Here is a 21,459-nt window from a genome sequence, read left to right on the forward strand (position 1 = left end):
AAAGGCATTTGGGGCATGTTTTGTTGGGATTTCACTACCCATGGTGCGTAGTGCTTGTACACCATTAAGCAATCTTGTAGAAGTTACGAAGAAGTCTTTATTAACATTACTGAACTATGTACATATTTACAGTAGAGTATACAGGTATGAAGAAGACTCCATGGCATGTCCTTACATGTTGCAGCCTAGCTCTACGCTGCCAACTAAACTCTAGATTAGGTGCTTCGTATGTCACCGGTGGGTGGTGCTACACTCAATCTCAGGTTAACTCTTAGTGTACTGGATCCTTCTACTACAGGGCAGATAGTTGTCGGCAGTCAATGCCAACAGTGTAACCCAAAAAACTTGGATACAGTGCCGTAAGAAGTTTAATGACCTCACAAGAACAGCCTAGTTCAGTGAATATACCTTCAAATGCCATATCCTGACAACCAACAATCACACAATTCTCAGTTTACCACTGCCCCCTTACTTACTATTCCGTAATCTCTATCAATCACGACCCATATTTTACATTCACATCCATCTCACCCTCACAGACTTAGCAATGCTCCAGGCTTCATACCAACATCCCACAACTCGCACACACTATTCAACCATGGCAGCCACATCACCCAAACATGCTGCACCACACTCACTGACACACTTCTTTCTCTCATGCAGGACAACCACATGCAGCAGCAGCTAAGCAGCATGGGGCAGGCACGGCTGCATAATAACCTCACCCCATGATGCAAATGTTGCTCCCCATCATTAAAGTGACCATCTGTGAGGATGTGGTCAGCTGCAGGATTAAAAGGATTGACAATAACAATATGCTCATAACTAATTCTCCATCTCACATGCCACTTGCCCCTCATTCCACAATCTCTTCTGGTTTACAAGCTATGGATGGTTTAAGGATTCATCTCTTGATTCACCCATGCCTCCCCTCGCTGCACACCTATCCATGTGCCCTCACTTTTCAGGTACCCAAGAATTTCACCCTTGCAAGGCAGTGGTGCAAGAAATGGGAGAGTAAGAAGGAGCTAACGATGAAGGAACACGGCCACTCGCTCTGACACTTGCAGCCACCAGCTCTGATGCTGATACTGCACATACTCTAGAGGATAGCTTACAGGTGGGATCTACACATACACTGGACATGAGGGGCCAGTAGGCAAGGCAGGGGAAGGGGTTGTGTAGGTGATAGCTCACCTGAAGTCAGATAAGTTCTGCTGCAGAGGACAAAGATGAGGAGTACGATGGGGCGGCATACAGAAAAAGGTTGATGGGCATTCACACAGAAATATTTGGTGCATCGGCAGGCTTGCTAGAAAGCCTGTGGTCACTCACTGTCAAGGAGCATGGAGGATGCCAGCATCAACCTTGCATTGGGCTTTGCTTGGAACCCATCCTTTTCAGCATGGAAGTGGTGACCAACTCTGTTAGCACATTTGTGGACCCTACTATGATGCAGCATCTGATGAAATAATATCTCAACATCCATTGTAGTACAAGAAGAAGCCACACAATGTATGAGTGCTGCAGTGTAAGCTTAGGCTGATGGCATGCATGGTCAACTTGCTGCCATCCAGGCTCAGGGTGTTGCCATCATGGCTGTGGATACTAGTTCTTAAAAGGGGTTTCAGGTTTTCAAAACAGTTCAGCAATCTGGCTTCCAACAAATTACTAGGATTGCTGTGATTCTATCCTGCAGAAATAGTAGTGGTGCCATGGATCACAAGTCTGTTATTGTCTCTTAGAATAACAGCATTCCTCCTCTCACCCCTACTGCTACCTGTCAGCCAGCTAGCCCAGGCTGCTGCCATCCATGGTGAGTTGGTGCAGTCGAAAGTCTTCTAGGGCCAGAGCTGAACAAAGTCGTCCTCCAAAGCCATTTTGAGTCTCCCCTATTGAAAGTCAGCAGCCTTCCGCCAGCCATACTGCAGCCACTGAGTAGCACTGTGTAGGAGCGCTAGGCCAGGCAGAGACACACAAGCGTAGTTAGCTAACTTTTGTATGGAATATTGGATTGTTTAGAATGTTTGTTTTGTGGTGGTTTTTATTACAGCTTTGTGGTGAAGAGGATGTTGATAAGTAGTCGAGGAAAGGTAAGGTGTGAGACTGTTGTTCAATGAGGAACTTATTTCATCTTGTGTTCGGGGTCTAGTTTTGTTTGCTTTGGGTTTGCCCGTTTCCCTAAGAATGCTACCATAGACGGTTATTTGCAAAAACCTTTCTTGTTTATTTATAGATCTATATACATCTTAGTACTCTACACGAGGTTGCACTTTTGCTTCCCACCAGATCTCAGTTATTTAAATCGTGTGATAGTGTATCATAGTTACATCAGTATCAGGTGCTCCTGATGTTAATCGTTTACTCTACATTCCCTCTCCCAGTCTTAATCAAATTATCTACATCCTCCCACATCTCCCCTGTCACGAAAGTATAATAATTCTCATAATATTATTGTGATTTATTATAAAAGTAGGTGAATAGTGGGGTTTGGATAGTTTCTCTGTGTGTGTTGGATTTAACTGAATTGGGCACAACTGGTCTGGTGGCTTTGACTCATCAAAAGAAGCTAGGTTTGAAATGCTAAATATGTAAACATGGCTGAAGTTTTAGAATGTGAGGTGAGGAGAATTTGCATTTTTAGATAAATCAGGGTAGTTTGAATTTCAAAGAGATGGTAGGATGTTACACCTAGCCAGAGAAACTGGGCCAAACAGTGTTTTTATTTTCCCAAAGGTTACTGATAATATTAGCACCATGAATAGATTTATATTATGAGAAAACTAAAGTTTCAAAGACATATGGAACAATGGGATTTGCATTAAAAGGGAGAACATGTATAAAGGGAAATGAGGCTAATGTGTCAGGGAAGGCCTTGTACAATCTTCCAGAAGTGTGAAAAGCCTCCAGTATTTGTGCACTAAGCTGCTGTCTACAGAAACCAAAGCTGGGAAAAGCCACTTTGAATTCTACTATCCAGGGTATTGTGTTAACTGGCTGGAATCTATTTAAAATCTATTTTTTTTGTTTACTGTTGCCTTAATGGGGGTGTAGCTGGAGCCAGATTAATTAGGGGTTTTAGGAGTTATTATTAGGTGTTATCAATTTGTAGACCTACATATGTCTTGAAATCTATTCTTTTATTAATAAATGTTAAATTTAGTTTTCAAAAAAATCTGTAAAGTCTTGGTGAACTTGTTACTACTGAATTCAGGGCACGCATCTCGAAATAAATACATATTGCAAAAAAGTTGTGACCGCATGATCGAGTTTTCCTCGTGGATTTGATCCTCCTGGCACACATCATCTGCTACGTCATAAAATCCCCTCCAATGTCTCAGACTTTACAGGGTTAGTCTTTGAGGCACCTTGACTAATCTCCCTGATCTGGTCCTGATTTCACTTCAAGGCTGAGGATGATCTGCATTCTCTCGTCCTTTGATAGGAGTATCTTCCACCTGGGTGGTTGTAGAGTTTCTACTTGTTTCTGGTGCCTTGCCTCGATCCGGATCTAAATAGTATGTCCAAGGTTCCATTGGTTTCCTTCCCAATGATAACAAGGCTTTTCAGTTCCTTCAGCTATTTCCTTGGTCCATTTAAATTCTTTAAGATCTTGGCTGTGGAGCTCTTTCTATCACCATGCCTTTTTTCTGTTGATCTTGTATCCACACTCTCTCCCCAGGCTGTAGCAATTTAAGTCTTGTGCTCTGTGGCTGAAGTTGAAGTCACTTTGCTGCTCCTCATGCTTCCTAACTTTCTCACAATTATCTGAGGTAATGTTAGGTTGTGGTTTATGTTGTAGAGCTGGAAGTTGTGTCCACAGCCATCTTCCCATCAATAGTTCTGATGGCAAAACCCCTTTTTTTAGTAGTGAGGTTCTGTATTATAATGGGCTAAATTAATATCTTTGTTTTTTTTCACCAATTCCTTGATTTTTCAAACTCCTCTTTCTGCTTCTCCCTCTGACTGAGGATATCTAGGTGATCTAGTCACAGGCATGAAACCATATTCCTGTGCAAAGCTATAGAACAGCTTGTTAGCAAACTGAGGACTGTTGCCTGACACCACAATGTCCGGGATGCCATGTGTCATGAAGATTCTTCTTAGTGATGTAATGACTGCCTCCACCTCATTGCAATGCAGTCTATGCACTTCAAACCATCTGGAGAGGTAATCAGGTGCTCTCATGGCCTTGAAGGAGAAGTGGAGGTTGCCAGTGGTTCACTCTGCTGTTAGCCATTCACTGCACACATAAGGCAATTTAAGATTAACTCTTCAATGGAGCGACTGATGCCTGGCCACCAGACGGACTGCTGGGCGCTTGCTCAGCATTTCGCTATTCCCAAGTGACCTTGATCAATTTCCTGGAGAATTTCAAATCAAAGCGTTTTAGGGATGACTAGTCTGTTATTAAAAACTAAGAAATCATCACTGATTGTGAGATGTTTTCTCTGTTGTGCAGGGTTTTCCGCCACACTGAGAGCATCTCAAGATGGCGGCTGGTGCGCATTTTCCTGATTTTGTGGATTTTTGTTTCACTGCACTCTTTTTTGGTCCAACATATTGAATGGCTTCACTCAACATTTTCCAAGGGACATCAGTTCCCCACAAACAACCATTCTGTTTTGCTTCGGCGGAGAAGAAAAGAGTTGACGTTTCGAGTCCTCATGACCCTTCAACAGAACTAAGTAAAAATAGGAGAGGGGTGAAATATAAGCTGGTTTAAGGAGGGGCAGGGTGGGGGGAGAAAAGTTGGTGTGGGGTGGGGTGGTTGTAGGGACAAGCAAGCAGTGATAGGAGCAGATAATCAAAATATGTCACAGATAAAGGAACAAAGAGCTGTTGAAGGTGGTGATATTATCTAAGAGAATGTGCTAATTAAGAATGGATGGCAGGACACTCAAGGTACAGCTCTAGTGGGGGTGGGGTGGAAAGACTGACAGGGCATTACAGGTATAGATTTAAAAATAATGGAAATAGGTGGGAAAAGAAAAATCTATATAAATTATTGGAAAAAACAAAAGGGAGGGGGAAGAAACGGAAAGGGGGTGGGGATGGATGAGGGAGTTCAAGATCTAAAGTTGTTGAATTCAATATTCAGTCCGGAAGGCTGTAAAGTGCCTAGTCGGAAGATTAGGTGCTGTTCCTCCAGTTTACGTTCGGCTTCACTGGAACAATGCAGCAAGCCAAGGACAGACATGTGGGCAAGAGAGCAGGGTGGAGTGTTAAAATGGCAAGCGACAGGGAGATTTGGGTCTTTCTTGTGGACAGACCACAGGTGTTCTGCAAAGCGGTCGCCCAGTTTACGTTTGGTCTCTCCAATGTAGAGGAGACAGCATTGGGAGCAACGAAGGCAGTAGACTAAGTTAGGGGAAATGCAAGTGAAATGCTGCTTCACTTGAAAGGAGTGTTTGGGCCCTTGGACGGTGAGGAGAGAGGAAGTGAAGGGGCAGGTATTGCATCTTCTGCGTGGGCATGGGGAGGTGCCATAGGTGGGGGTTGAGGAGTAGGGGGTGATGGAGGAGTGGACCAGGGTGTCCCGGAGGGAGCGATCCCTATGGAATGCCGCGATGGGAGGTGAAGAGAAGATGCGTTTGGTGGTGGCATCATGCTGGAGTTGGCGGAAATGGCGGAAGATGATCTTTTGAAAGCGGAGGCTGGTGGGGTGATAAGTGAGGACAAGGGGGACCCTATCATGTTTCTGGGAGGGAGGAGAAGGCGTGAGGGCGGATGCGCGGGAGATGGGCCGGACACGGTTGAGGGCTCTGTCAACGACCGTGGGTGGAAAACCTCGGTTAAGGAAGAAGGAGGACATGTCAGAGGAACTGTTTTTGAAGGTAGCATCATCAGAACAGATGCGACAGAGGCGAAGGAACTGACAGAATGGTGAGTTTTTCCAGGTAATTCTGCTTTTGTTTTGGATTTCCAGCATCCGCAGTAGTTTTTTGTTTTTATTCTGTTTTGCTTCCTGAGCTCAATCTGTCACGCTATTTGTACTGTCTTTGTGAGAGTTAAATGTTCTCTCATTTGTAAGAGATTGGGTTTCATCTAAGACTCCAACTACTATACGATTGTGTATTAATTCATCTCTGAGGATCCCGTAGTCACAATTCTCCGCGAGCCAGTACAGGCTATTTATGAATGAATCCACGCATTCACCCAGTTTTTGTTCCTCTTATTAAATTTCACTCACTCAATGATCAAATTTTTTAAAAATGCTGAATGCCTGGAGAACTTCATCGTATGAGATTGAAGCCGTATTGACACCCTGTCTAGCTATTATGTCGTCTGCAATAGGCCCTACTACATAGAGTAAAGTGCTGACCAGATCCTTTTGTTCTTTCTTATGCAAAACTGAAGTTGTTCTGTTTTTGGAGAATCTCTTCCTCCAATTATTCCAGTGTTGAGCCCGTTGTGAGCCTTCAGCACTTCTGAAAGGTTCTGGGAGTGGCAGTGTGGACTCCATGCTTATGTCCTAAGCACTGGATTTGTTGCTGCTTAAGTAGTTTGGCTTGTAGATTGTGATCTGTACTCACTGCTGTCTGGACTCCAGGACTGTGTGTCTGCTTGCATCTGCTGCACCCAAGATGCTCCATTCTCAGGTGAGTCTTCAATGTTTTTTCTTCTTGCCCTTTTCAAGGGATTTGTAGGTCATTCAGGTCAACAGTCTTCATTGAATTTTTATGGGTCATTTATGCACTGTCAACTAACACCATGTTTCGTCTTGCTATTTAGATTAAATTTCTTTAGGGTTTGCCTGTTTCTCCAAGAATGGTACCAGAGACTATTAAAAACCATTCTTATTTACAGATCTATGTACATCTCAGCACTCTGCATGAGGTTGTACTTCTGCTTCCCTCCAGATCTCGGTTACTTAATCATGTGTCATTGCTTCATAGTTACATCAGTAGTTACATCAGTATCAGGTGCTCCTGATGTTAGCCTTTTACTCTGCAGGATTGGGGTTCTATTCGCTGGTACTGCAGTTGGATGAGCCAATCAGATGCAGCCAGATTGGAAAGGAGATGTGTTGGTTGTTGTCTTTCTTCCTCCTCAGCCTCGTGGAATATACCTGGTAGCAAGGGCTATGAAGTTCTGCAGGATGCAGCAGACCATGACAAATCATGATACACACACTCTGTACTGTAGAGCTCCTCCAGAGCCATTCAATCAGCAGAAGCTTTGCTTATGCATCCCAATGGTCTGTTCAGGACAGATTGTGTGGCACTATAGCTCTTGTTAAATGAACTCTGCCCATGTGTACTTGAGTTGCACACCAGAGTCATAAGCCAGGTGGTCAGCAGAGGTCCTTTGTCGCCCAGTAGCCAATTGTGGCCTTGTGTGGTGGCATAAATGCAGTGCAGTTGCATAGAATAAAGCTATCTCGACTGCATAGTGACCTGCATGATACGCTGAGTTTGGTTGCACACCAGCTGGACATTGAGGGAATGGTAGCCCTTGCGGTTGCCAGTACATCTCTCAATTTATATGTGGTACCTGCAAAGCCATATGTCTGCAGTCAATGGCACCCTGCACCATAGGAAAGCCCACTATTCTGGTGAAGCTACCTGCTCCTCTCTGGAAAGTGAGAATGCAATGTATTGCCCTCTCTTTGCATACAGAGTGTCAGTCACTTCCTTTATACAATGTGGATGGAACTGTGAGATGTTGGCAGTGTCATCTGCAGAAACCTGGAAAGATGCAGCCACAAAGCAATGCAAGGCCATGGTGACCTTTTCAGCTATTGGGTCCTCACCCTACTTTGAGACTGCAGTTCTGCATGCAACAGGCGGCAGTGGATTTCATTGAACACCTCCTTAATGAAATGGAGTCATTGACCACACTGTTGCTCGCTGAGCTTGAGGTAGGAAAAATGCATCCTGAAGCTCCTGGGTGGATATAGCCTCCTGTTGAGAGTCCTTTCCCCCTTCCTCCTCTTTGTTTAAGCAGCTTGTCTTCCTTTGTGTTGCCTCCACTCATTCTGCTGCAGACCAAGGGGGAACAGAAACAACAGCACCCATGACAGGGAGAAAGTGTCTGAGCAGAACCCTTGGATTGAGTACCAAGGCCTTCACCACATGTCTTACTTCTGCCCTATAAACACCACCAACTTTAAGTAGCAGGACAAACCTTCCAAGTATTTCTATCAACTTAGCGACAACCAGTAGAATCAATCAGCAACTAACCCGAACGTTGTTGATGATCCCTTTAAATAATGCTGATGGGGGCTAATTTCCACTGCTGAACACATGTTCAGTTGTGTGTGATTTAAAGAAGCTGAAGGGAGGCCACCTCAATGAAGCTGGCAGTCTCCCCACATGGCAGGGACAATCTGATGCCTGTAAAATGCTGGGATGGTGGGAGGGTGGAGGTTGCATAAAATGATCATTAGTAGGCCAGTTAATTACTTTAATTCTGCCTTCCCATCGGTGGGCCTGGCCATAGTATACATGAAATTAATTGAATTGACTTCAGAAGATTTAGATTAACCTGTAAGTAATAGTGGACTTGTCAACTTTCAATGCAAAGGGAATGTGGAAAAGCAACTGGAATATAGGCCTAAATTTTTCAGATAGTGAGGGCTCGCCCCTCGCCATCCAAACAGTTGGCGGGGAACATAACCCCGTCGACTCTGACTGTCCCGCGGCCAATTTACGCTCCAATGAGTGTTGATAGGCTGCAGGTAGGACTTCAGACACTCACTCGGGAGCAAGTCCTGCCTTAGAGAGCTTCTTACTGCAGCGACAGTGCTGCAGTGGACAGAAAAAGGAACTATACCAACCTGCCTGAGCCTAAGTGCCAGAATCAGAAGATAAGGCAAGTGTAAAGGGTCCCAGGTTGGGGAGGGTAGGGAAGGCCTTCGGGGTCACGAGGAGGGTGTTCGTGGTCTTGGGGGAGGTCCAGAAGTCACCAGGCCTTAAGGGGAGGATGCCCCCAGTCAGAAGGGGGCTTCTGATGGAGGACCCCCCACCCCTTCCTGCCCGAGATCTAAAATGGACTCTTTCCGGCCTTCCCCCGCAGAGGTAAAATGTTCCTGCCAGTCTAAAAGTTGAGGCTGAGTGGGAAACGGCCTTTAAGTGGTCACTAACTAGCCACATAAGGGCCTCAATTAGGGCAAGGGCGGGCATCCCATCAGAGGCCTTGCCTGCCCCAGTTTAAAATCGCTGTGTGGTTGGGATGGGCGGGAACAAGGAGGGAATCCTGACCCTGTAATTTCACCCACCCCCGCCACCTAAAAACCCACGAGTGGGAGAGCGAAAAATTCAAGATAATACAGTCAGAATAGTGGCTACAGAGGTTATATCGAGACTTATATAATGTATTGGTCAATCCTTACATGGGATATCATATACACTACAGCATGGTCACCATAATCAAAACAGACATAGAAACACAGAGCAGTGTACTTATAACAAGACTGATTCAAAGTATAAAAGAGATGATTCACAGATTAGAGAACCTCAAGATCTAAGGTTAATGGAGTTTATAGGAGCTCTTTGCAAAGTATTAGATTGTATTGATAAGGCAAATAACTACTTTAAGGTAGTTCAATTGAGCGTGAACTTCAAATTTAATTTAGAAAAAAGTTTATCAGTCAAAGGATAAGCATTTTTATTGGGAATTTCCTCAGCAATTCTCTGGATTATGTGCTGTAATGGGGCAGTAGGACAATAAAATGGGAGTGAGGTGGAACAGGGCCAAAATGAAAGTCTCACTATTACATTAACAGAGTTTGGGTTGTGGGTGGGGTGGGGATGTTTGAAAAGGCATAGCATGAGAGCTGAAGATAGGAAGAGGCTGATCAGCGCTGGATAAATTATTAACTGTTGGAAAGGAAAAGCGGGTCTGAATTAAACTGGGAAAATATAAACGTTAAATTCCAAAAATTAACTCCCTTTGGAGGAAAGGAAACCATTATGACAGAGAGAACATGGTTAACAACTATGTATTCAGAATGGAAAAAAAAATCCCTTTACAGTATTACCTACAGAAATCATACGCATTCACAAATGTCAAAAGGGTGTGGATTTTTTTGACACTTATAGGTCCAAAGGAAATTTTATGGGTGACAGGGTGTGCTGATTTTAATAATATTAGTCAGTCTCCTGTGGCATTGCACATAGGGATTCAAGAACAATTTGAATTTTTCCAGTTCAGCAGGATTCATGCATGGGAGTATAATCGTACCAAGATGGTGGGAAGGGGGAGGAGGAAGATTGAAATGAAAATGAGTGAAGAAGGAATGGGAAGGAGTTGAGGGGGGAAGGGGAGAGGAAGAAGACAGTGGGGTTAATTTTGAATTTGGATAATAGTGTAAAATGGTGATATTGAATCAGTTGCCTGCTTTAAATTTTTCCTGATTTTCATTTCTATTGAAATCACAGTAACTGCCTTGGTTCTCCTCATAGCAGTGTGACTGAGATTAACAATGTGGTGCAGTGCTGCATCTTTAAGAACTTCACAAGCGTGCCCTTAAGCTATCGCATAAATCTAAAAATAGTCACAGTCAGAGCAAACGATTTATAAGTAGTTTGCTGCGATAATACTTGCAACGATATTTGTTTCAAGCAGTTGTTATGAAACATGGATTTGTGGGAACCAAAGTGCTTCACAGGGCAGGAAGCTGGGTGGTAAAAATCCATCTCTGTTAGTGTTTAACAGGAAATATACTTTCTCGGACAATGTATTAATAGCTTACACTCTCATGCAAACAGCATCCTTAGCAACTTTTGATTACAACAGAAGGGAAGCACTGAAAATCATTTCTAAGTCTTTGTGTCACATCAGACCCTTACATCTGACAATGTGCAAAAACTTCCAAATGATTTTGTTTGTTCCGGATTTCTCATGGGAAAATTTGATTTTATGTCGATCTGCTTTGGCAAGATTAGCTACATTCAGTCTGTTTTCATTTCTTCCACCCCTTGTTACATTTTCTTTTTAATTTTCCTGAATTTTCCCTCACCTCATGTTGGGTTAAGGTTTCATGAATACGGATTACTCTCCAATATTTTACACAGTTTTCATGGGTCCTTTGACAGTAAGCAATAAGACTATTCAACCATCATTTATCAGTCCAATTCTTCCCTAACTCAGTGGACAGGATTTTCCCCATTTCGAGGGCAAAGTTGAATGGCGGGTGCGCACAGGCACGCTTCCGATCGGCGCCCCTGATCGTAGGCGCGACGCCATTTTACGTGGGCGGGCCAATTAAGGCCCGCCCAGCACGATGTCCGCATGGAAGCGCTATGCGCTCCCTGTGCGGGCGGGGGGGGGGTGGGAAATCCCAAAATCGACAGTATGCTCTTTCACGCAAGTGCATGAAAGAGCGCACTCATATCCCTGAGGCTAAGTGCTGCCTCAGGGAGATCGGCTGTTCTGAGACAAATATTAAAAATAGAAAAAAAAAATTCCCAACATGTCCCCTCATGTGACACTGTCACATAAGTTGGGACATGTCCATAATTTTTACAAAAACTTTAATAAAATTTTTTAAAACCTACATGAAACCTCATCCCACCCGTGGATCAGGTTTCATACTTTTTCTAATTCCCGCCGGGGTTCCTGGCCTGCCCACCAACCTTAAGGTTGCCTCAATTGGCCATTGACAGGTTGGTGGGCGCGCAGCTGATTTTGCTGCGCCCCCGCCTACCAGAAAATTTAAATGGGGCGCGGTGACGTCGGGAGTTCCGCCCAACGTCACCGCGCGTCGGTGAGCGGGCCCCGCCCCCCACTTGCCGACGGGAAAATCCTGCCCAGTGTGGAGGAGGACATGTGTATATTGTCTCAAAAAGATCACTGGATAATAATTAGGAGTGAGAATCATGGCAGCAAAGGTGGAGGACATCTGACCCTTCATGAAATTGCTGATGCTAGCTCTTCAACTGGTGCCTTTTATCCCTACATGTTAACTGGAAAACCACCAAAAACTGACACTGTTGATATCTTAATATGAGGATAATGGTAGCAGTTAACTCACATTTTATGGTGGGTAAACTGAGTGAAGTTAAACCCTAAATTGATAAAATCCAACAATGTAAGGGAAATAGAAATGCAAATAAATAATGTTGCAGAGACTTCTTAAATGATCTGTTAAGATGTGGGTGACTAGGCTAAGACCAGATTTATTACCCATTCCTATTTGCCTTGACAAGTGATTATTTGCCAGGCATTTCAGAGGGATTTACAAGTCAATTATGTAATGTGGACTAGACTTTGTTAGGTCAGACTAGGTGGGGGTGACAGGTCCCATTCTCTAAACGACATTAATTTCACAACTTGTGAAAATGGGATTTAAATTCATGATCCTGGGTTGCTAATCCTGGAGTCCTATAAACAATACAAAATAAAAGAGGTGGCCAGAACACGTGAGGATTAAAACTCCATCCAAGGTCAAGAAATACTGATTTAGCTTGAGGTGGTACCTGGGAAGACTAATGATGTGATGAGGAAAGGTACATGGGTCTTTGCAGAAGCCAAAGAAAGTGTCTTCAATTTTGCTGACATTAAGTTGGAGCAAATTTTGCCTCATTCACAACATAGGGCAGAATTTTACTGGTTGGCAGGTTGGGAGACCGTTTTGTGTGTGTGTGTGTGTGGCGGGGGGGGGGGGGGGGGGCGGTGGGGGGTGGCGCGGGGGAAGCAGTGGTAAATATGGGAAGCCGTTTCAAGACAGCTCTCTGACACAGTCCTGCTGCCATTGAATTTTCCCAGTGGCAGGCTGCAAGGTGGAAGAGCTTCTTGCTCCAAGGGGGCGGGCAACTGATTTGCATAATTAAAGACCCTTTTAAGGGCCATTTTACTGGGACTACCGGCAAGAAAGGCAGCCCCAGTGGCCCCTGCAATTACACCTAGATGGAACTTCTCTCCAACCCTTGGCCACTTGAATTTTTAATTTTTAATTTACTTCCCTGGAAGAGTCCCGAGGACTCCTACTTGCCTCAAAACTGTTCACCTCTCCCGTTGGCACTGGTGAGGCCTCTGAGCCTGTCCACCATACTTAATTGAACAGTGGGCCTACAAGCGGCCAATTAGGAGACCAACTACTGTAAAATCGCCAAGCCAGTCCAGCTGGGAGCCGTTTTTCTCACAACGTTGTGGTCCCAAAGCCGGCAATAAAATTCAGTTCTTTATGTCAGATAGGTAGGTGGAGAGTGTCAAGGAAGCTGAGACCAGTTAACTCATCATGGACTGATGATCAAACCTAGGATCTTCTGCTGAGTATAACATCATATCCATTAGGCCATCGCAGCAGCATTCTGCTCTTTTAAAATCTAGTCATTAAAATCACATTTCACTTTGTTAACTATTGCGTTCTGGACAAATGGATGACCAGTTTGGTATAAAATTGTAAGCTTGCATCACAATTGCTCTAAACTCTAGACAGGATCATATTTTAGCAGTTAGCAAATTTTGCATCATGAATCGCACAATATTTTATTTAGCATTCAATCAACATAAACATTTTAAAAACCCAAAAGTTTTGCAGTACATATATTTTTGGATACTTTGTTTGTATTTTCATGCTATCGATTTATCAAATCAGATGATCAAATGATGTTATATTGTGATGGAAGATTTGATATTTTATGTAATTCATAGATCAGGAGATATTGAAATATGGATGGGTACAGAATATGATTTTAATATATTGGCAAGTTTTACTATTGTCTCCAATATGTTTGGAGTGTACTCTATTTGCCTTTAAAAGACACTGAACTTGCCAGAGGTAACACATTTCTGTCATTTCACAAAATATGTGGACACATGACAATTTACCTAATCAAACTAAATGTGCAAATGTACCTGTAAATATCGCTACTCAACGACCTTGTTGAACAGATTGTATTTTTCATCAAGGAAGTTGCAAAATGTCTAAAATAATTTCCTTAAGTTAAGTAAATAAAAATTTTAGACCATCATGTTCCGAATTTGTTGACGCACTAACTAATTTGATAAGTTTCTGAATTACAATTCTGGATTGAGGCAATAATTTAAAATCCTGAGATTAGTTTTCTCTCCTTCGAGCAAATGAATTGGCACGCCTCCGAGCCCTCTCCCATGGCCCAGGTTAAATTCCACCCATAATTGCACTACATTTTTTTTCAGGTTTCCTTTCAAACTAATTTGCATATCAATTAATGTAAAATCTACCATGAATCAATTGCGCAGCAGTGTTTTAGAATGTAATTTTTAAAAACATTGTTGTCTTAAAAATATCCCTTATATTTAAAAACTGTAACCTGGTGCACATTTATTAATATAGCTTAAAATTGATTTATTATGAAAAGAAAATCAACATTTTTAATCAGTATCTAGTCCACTACCTGTGAATAATCCATTTTAAATAAATGAATATAACTATAAAAGCAGAACCATTTATATCAGTGTTCAGAGGTCAGTTTCTTAGTAAATTAAAAAAATATATATTTAAACGCTTGTAAAATGTGCCAATTAGTATCCTTGCACCTACAAAATCAGTTTAATTTTAAGAGCCTCCTCGAAGGCCTGCGAACAGGTACAATTAGCAGAAACTTGTAATATTGACTCATTAATTCTGGGGTATGACCATTTTTGTGCATGGTGCCAATTTTTAGCACAATGTTCTTTTCAAACCACTGCAAAGGATCATGGGCAGAATTTTTCCCTTGGCATGCAGAATCGGTAGGAAGCCGACCACAGCCCGCGATCAACAGTGCGTCGAGATTTCACACAGGCAGACAATTAAGTGTGAAACACGAGTGGCAGCACTGTGGGCGTGGGGGTGAGAGTGCGAGCGGGCCGAGCGCAAACTTCGCGCATGCACGCAAGAGAGCTCTGAATAATCTCTCTGAGGCACGGAGCTGCCTCAGGGAGATGAAGAAGATATTGAAAAAATTAATAAAGAACAGAAAAATGTCATAAAACATGTCCACAGGGACATGTTTTTAATTCAAGTGTAAAATTTTTATTTGATTTTTATTTGCTTTAGGAAACCTCATCCCGCCCGTGGATGAGGTTTCCTAAAAAGTGCAAAGGCAGCTTTGGTCTTTTCTCCTGCCCGCCAACTGTAAGGTTGGACAGGCACCGTAACGTTGAATTTAATTACATTTTCAATGGCCGTAACAGGCCTCTTAATTGTTGGTGGGCACGCTGCTGACTCTGGCACGCGCCCGCCGAATGAAATATCATGGGACTACGCAATGATGTCATCACGCGTCATTTTACACTCGGCTGGGTTGGGCGCGCACCCACCCGCTGAGCTAAATATTCTGCACCGTGGAAACTCAATATGTGTTGAACATAATTTGTGCTTTAAATACCATGATTTTTGCACTGGTTTGGCAGATTTTGGGCTAATTGCATTGAAATAAAGAACACAATCTAGTGGAAACTCCTGCTCAATATGTATAACGTGTGACAAGGAGGCCATAAAAAAGGAAACTAACCTCTGGTTTGAAGTCCTGGACCACAGGTTTCATGTGCTCCAGGGCTGTCTTGACGGACATTCCAAGGTACCAACTGACATCGGCGCCATTTGTGTGTTTTCCACCTATTAGAAAGAATGCAGCATTAATTTTTGCATGCAATTTTTTTTTGGAAGTGGCATTTATTGTTTTATGCTATATTTATATTTTCCTCATTACTTCTCAATGCATCCTCTTCCAGGTGAAGGGTAGGATAATTGCAAGATCTAACGTATGACTGCAGAACCTTGGAACTTTCAGCCAAGTAAAGATCTATCAGGGTGATCTTATAAAGGGGTATTAGATTGCTAAAAATATGAAAAAAATTAACTGATATCGGGAAAATTTTCTTCACACAGAGCACAAAGGAGCTTCCAAATAGAGTAGTGGAGGCAAAAATCTTGGAAATGTTTAGGAAACAATTGGGTACTGCAGCCTTTGAAATAGCTGTGGGGCCTGAACGTGTGAAGGAAAAGGACAGATTAACAACCTTCTTTCTTCCCTGTCTACCATCCCCTTCTTGAATCCCACCACCACATTAAGCTTAATGCTCTCTGCACGCACAAGAGTTGGTCTCTCATTCAACATCAGCAAGACTAAAATTCTCCACCACCCCTCACACGGACAAGTACCTACACCTCCAGTTATTGTTAATGATGGGAGACTTTAGGGGCTGGATTTTATCGTCGGCGAGCGGGGACCGGGCCTGCTCGCTGACACGTAAAATGATGCGCGGTGAAGTCGAGCAGAAGTCCCGACTTCACAGCATCCCATTTAAATTTTCAGGAAGGCAGGGGCAAAGCAAAATCAGCTACACACCCGCCGACCTGTCAATGGCCAATTGAGGCCATTGACAGAGCAATTAAAGTAATTAGTGGACCTGCCCGTCCAACCTTAAGGTTAGCAGGCAGGCGGGGAGCCCCAGCGGAAAGTAGAAAAACCATGAAACCTCATCCACAGGCAGGATGAGGTTTCATGTAGGGTTTTAAAAATTTTAATAAAGTTTTTTTAGAAATTATGAACATGTCCCAACTCATGTGACATTGGCGCATGAAGGGACATGTAAGGGAAATTCTTTTTTTCTATTTTTAATATTTTTGAAAGTAGAGGCGATCTCCCTGAGGCAGCACCTAGCCTCAGGGAGATGAGTGCGCTCTTTCGTGCGCACGTGCGAAAGAGCGCACTCTCAATTTTAGGCATTCCTCACCGCCCGCATTGGAAGTGCATAGCGCTTCGGTGCAGACGTCACGCTGGGCAGGCCTTAATTGGCCCACCCACGTAAAATGGCGCAGCGCCTCCAATCGGAAGCGTGCCCATACGCACCCGCCCATCAACTTCCCCCTCAACGGGGGGAAAATTGAACACTTCCCATATTTTGGCAGCTACTTTTATCAAAAGGTCACCATTGAAGAGAAGGTCCAGCACAGAATCAGCTCTGTTGGTGCAGCCTTTCAAAAATTGCATGGCCGGATCTTCGACAACAGAGGTCTCCATGGCTGGGCTGTGGCAATGTTGTTGTCACCACCCCTCTGTATGGCAGGGCAGCTTGGATCATTTGCCAGGGTGCCTTCGGGCAATGGGAATTTCCACCAGCGGTGTCTCTGCAGGATATGTGACGTCGGGCGGGGGGATGGATGGATGAGCTCCAGGGTCCCTGCCGAGGCAATTTCTCCAGCATAACAACCGTGATCATGTGAAATGAGCTCCGCTGCTCTGGACATTGCATCCACATGCCAAATAATCAGCTTCTGAGGCAGATCCTCTTGTCACAACTTACGAATGTTGCCAATTTCAAGGAGAACAGACAGGATACTCTGAATGGAACATTCTGAAAGTCTCATTATAAAGGGGACAAATTGACAACGGTGCATGGGAGGGACATGCGACAAACTATGCCATGTGGCAATACCTCATCCATCGAAACACAACACAGTCAGAAACTAACAACATAAACTCTGCTGTACAGAAGCGACGGACCAGAAAGAGAGGGAGCAGAACTCTGGCTTGAGAACTCCACTTTCTCAGGGCAACTCTTAACCTCACTGTCTACAGATCTGTGGCTCCAGGGTTAGCCTGGCGAGTCATCTAAGGGTGAACAAATCTCGATGCCTGGCAGACACCATACTTATTCGTAGGGACTGAAGATGACAATGAATGTTCTCACACTCAGAATCCTATACTTAAGGCAGAAGATTATCCCCGAATATTATTTTACTATCTATATCAGAGCAATGAACTGTGACTTGCAGGGTCCCATGCCATTTGGCAATGTGCAAATAATTTTTTTTTATGCAATACTAATTTACCTTTGTATTAATTTTGAATCAGTATAGTACAATTTCACAAGAATAGCAGGAAAACGATGACTTCATGTGAATATAGTTTGTTTCCTGATGGAATGAAATATGGATTTCTTAAGAAGGTTGGTCATTTTCCACATTTCACAAATCTTAACTCCACTTCCTACGTAATAGGAAATGTTGCTGGGGCAAGGTGAAATGGATTACGTTACAATTCTGACTTTTGCCAATAAATTTGTCCAAACTTATACATATATTTACCAATGGAAATTACATCTGTCCCTGCTATTGATATGAGAGTGTAACATTTCTATTGGCGTACCATTTTAATAATGGCATTAGTGCACTAATTAAAGAAAGATACAAAAGATACAAAGATTCTTTGGAAGCTCGTGGGGATGCACGCCCAGCGTCACTGCGCGTCATTTTATGTGTGGGCGTGTCGGGCCCGCCCCTGCATGCCGACATTAAAATTCTGGCCTGTGTGTTAATACCATACAGTCTGACTGTGCAACATGTATAAAATGTATAATAGTGAATTGGCAGCCTTGTTTTACAACACTCTGGATTTTATTTTTGTTCAAGACATCTTGAGAAAGATGTAATAGAGACTGCCACTTCACTATCACCTGATTTACATCATTGCACAAAGGCAAAATCTATCCCAGTGAGAATTATCCCTTCACCATGTTGCAATCTTGTACAATCACTGTGCACAACTACAAACAAAACAATTCCCATTAATCAATTATATTTTGTTTTTTTAAAGACCATCCTCATTCAATGAAGAAGGTCCCTTTTGTTCTGGAAGCTGTACTTTTTAATGATCTATTTTCAAAGAGGTATGAATGCAAAGAATGATCAATGACCCTACTCAGTAATTTACAGATTAGATTTCACATACTTTGACCTTTGCTATAAAATTCTCCTTCAAATAGTGATCCTAAAATCATAGAATTGTACAACACAGAAGGAGGCCATTTAACACATCATGGCTGTGCCAACTCTTTAAAAGAACTATCCAATTAGTTGCACTCCCCTTGTATGCCTGCAATTATTTCTTTTGTAAATATCTACCATATTCTCTTTTGAAAGAAACTATTTCCACCACCTTGTCAGGCAATGCAGTTCAGATCACAATAATTTGCTGCATAAAATAATTCACCTCATCTTTCCTCTGGTTCTTTTGCCGATTACCTTAATGCTGTGTACTCTAGTTACCAACCACCCTGCCACGCTGCCAGTGGAAACAGTTACACCTTCTGTACTCCAATAAAACCTCTCATAATATTGAATAGCTCGATCAAATCTTCTTTTTGTCTTCTTTATTCCCAGCTTCCCTAGTTTCTCACATAACTGAAGTTCTTCATCCAGGTACCTGATTTTTGTAAATCTCTTCCATATTCTTGACATCCTTCTTAAAGTACGGGGGTGCCCAGAATTGAACACAATACTCCCACTGAAACTTAATTACTGATTTATAATGGTTTAGCATAAGCCACCTTGCTTTTGTACTCTATGCCTCTATTAATAAATCCCATGATCCCATATGCTTTTTAATAGCTTTCTCAACTGTGAGTTCACATAAACAAATCCTTGAAAAGTGGCAGGACAAGTTGTCCTTAAAATGGTATTTTTATGTTCATCACATGCTAAAACAATTAATATTTATTTAAAATTAGTAAAATGAACACAGTTTTGGACAATATATAATCATAACTACAATAGGAAGGTCTGCATTGGGTCAATTAACCTTAAGAACATTCTCAGATCAATGAGACTAAATTGTATAAACATAAGCTGGTTTCTGGCTTTGTGAATTCAATTAGATTTGTCTTGTACTACTTCCTATATCAGTGCATCATTGTTTATTGTAACTTATCCCTCATTCAAGAAGCAAAACAAGATGTTTTCACCTGATCAAGTACCATAACTCAAAAGAACCCTGAGCTTGCCTTTAGTTGTTACGTGGGACTGATGTTCTTCATAGCACAAAAACAAATTAATGTGTTTATACTGAGTGCCAAAGATGTGATTTGTCTTTTCAGTGCTAGACAGCATTTAAACAGCATTTAAACAATATTAAAAGAAGACAAATGGCTAATTTATTGCGTTTTACAGACAGAAAAGAAAATAAGAATTAGAAGCCAAATAATGTTCTGACCTTGAATGTGTTGTGATATGTACATTAACTCATCCAACATGGGGGTTGATAAGAGCTGTTAGTCACAAGATTACTTTGACAGCAGTACTCCAGTATTCCATTTATCTCAAATGGATGGTCTTAAAAATGGCTAGTCTCCTCCCCCTGTGACAAGCAAGTCCTCCCTTCTTGCTCACAATGCTAATTCACAAAACTAACTGTATTTTGTTATACAGGTAAATTACATATTAGCCCCCATGTTTACAGGGAGGTGTGGAAGAAATGAGGGTTAGATGGCAATGATGAGTATTGCACAGGAACCCAGTAGTATGGGTTTCAGCTTGTAGATATTAACTGCAGGGCACTGTTTACAATTTGTCCGTAGGCTTCCTGCCCGACAGCCTTGTTTGTCAGGCAGAAATGCCTTTGGCATAACGCTGCAGCCAAGGATGGGACAGCAGGTAGGCAGGCAGAGAGTGTTTAAGGTTGGGGATTATTGCAAATGGGTGGGTAGGTGATGGTCACCGGAAGTGATCATCCATCATGGGAGCAGAGAGAATGTGAAGGTGGGTGGAGGTCATTGAGAGTGTGGAGATTTGGGGAGAGTCGGCAATCATAGAACTGGAAATAGGTAAGCTTGTTGGAATGGGTGGAAATAATCCTACTTCTCCTGGCCCACAAGCAGTGCTGTAAATGGACTTATCTTTTGGATTCAGCCTTTCTTGTCTCTGTTCAATTAGCCATACATGCTCCTAATTTGAAAGTATTGTCATTCATGAATCAATCAATGCAGATCTGGTCTGTAACTTCAAGAACAGAAATACATATGTTTTCTTGTAAGCAACCACTTTATTAGTTCAAAGGATGTGAGCATCGCTGGCAAGGCAAGTATTTATTGCCCATCCCTAATTGCTTGACAAGATGGTGGTGGATTAACTTTTAGAAGCGCTATGTTGTTGTGAAGGAACAAGTCAAGATTGTGTGCAGCTTGGAGGAGAATTTGCAACTGGTGTTACCATGTGCCTGCTGCCCTTCCTCTTCTAGGTGGCAGATTTGGAAGGTGCTGCTGAAGAAGCTTTGGTGTGGTGCATGGATGGGGTGCCGATCAAGTGGGCTGCTTTGTTTTGGATGGTGTTATTGAGTGTACTCATCCAAGCAAGTGAGAATATTCCATGACAGGTGAGCTATTCACCACAGAATACTTACCCTCTTACCTGCTCTTGTAACGACAGTATTTATATGGCTTACGGTTTTGGTCAATGGCAATCCCCAGAATGTTGACAGTGTTAGGGATGGGCAATAAATACTTGCCTTGCCAGCGATGCTCACATCCTATGAACTAATAAAGTGGTTGCTTACAAGAAAATCAGTGTTGCGTGATTTTTTAAAAATTCATTCCCATGTCACTGGCTAGGCCAGCATTTATTGCCCATCCCTAATTGCCCTTGTTTAGAGGGCATATTAGAATCAACCACACAGAGCAGGTAATAATAGCAGATTTCCTTCATTGAGTTTTTGTGATAATTGACATGGTTTCATCAGACTTTTAATTCCAGATTTTTTTATCGTG

At 42.6% G+C, this 21,459-nt stretch overlaps 1 protein-coding gene across 1 annotated transcript in view; it reads right to left on the bottom strand.

The window, feature by feature from the left end:
* thsd7aa (thrombospondin, type I, domain containing 7Aa) overlaps nucleotides 1–21,459 on the bottom strand; it is a 536,154-nt gene that overhangs the window by 111,865 nt on the left and 402,830 nt on the right. The window contains exon 11 of the mRNA XM_078538824.1: nucleotides 15,429–15,532. Coding sequence (XP_078394950.1) covers nucleotides 15,429–15,532 — 104 coding nt within the window. The remainder of the gene's footprint in view (nucleotides 1–15,428; nucleotides 15,533–21,459) is intronic.

Source organism: Cetorhinus maximus, chromosome 3 (genome assembly GCF_964194155.1).
Source record: "Cetorhinus maximus chromosome 3, sCetMax3.hap1.1, whole genome shotgun sequence".
Taxonomy (NCBI): Eukaryota; Metazoa; Chordata; class Chondrichthyes; order Lamniformes; family Cetorhinidae; genus Cetorhinus; species Cetorhinus maximus.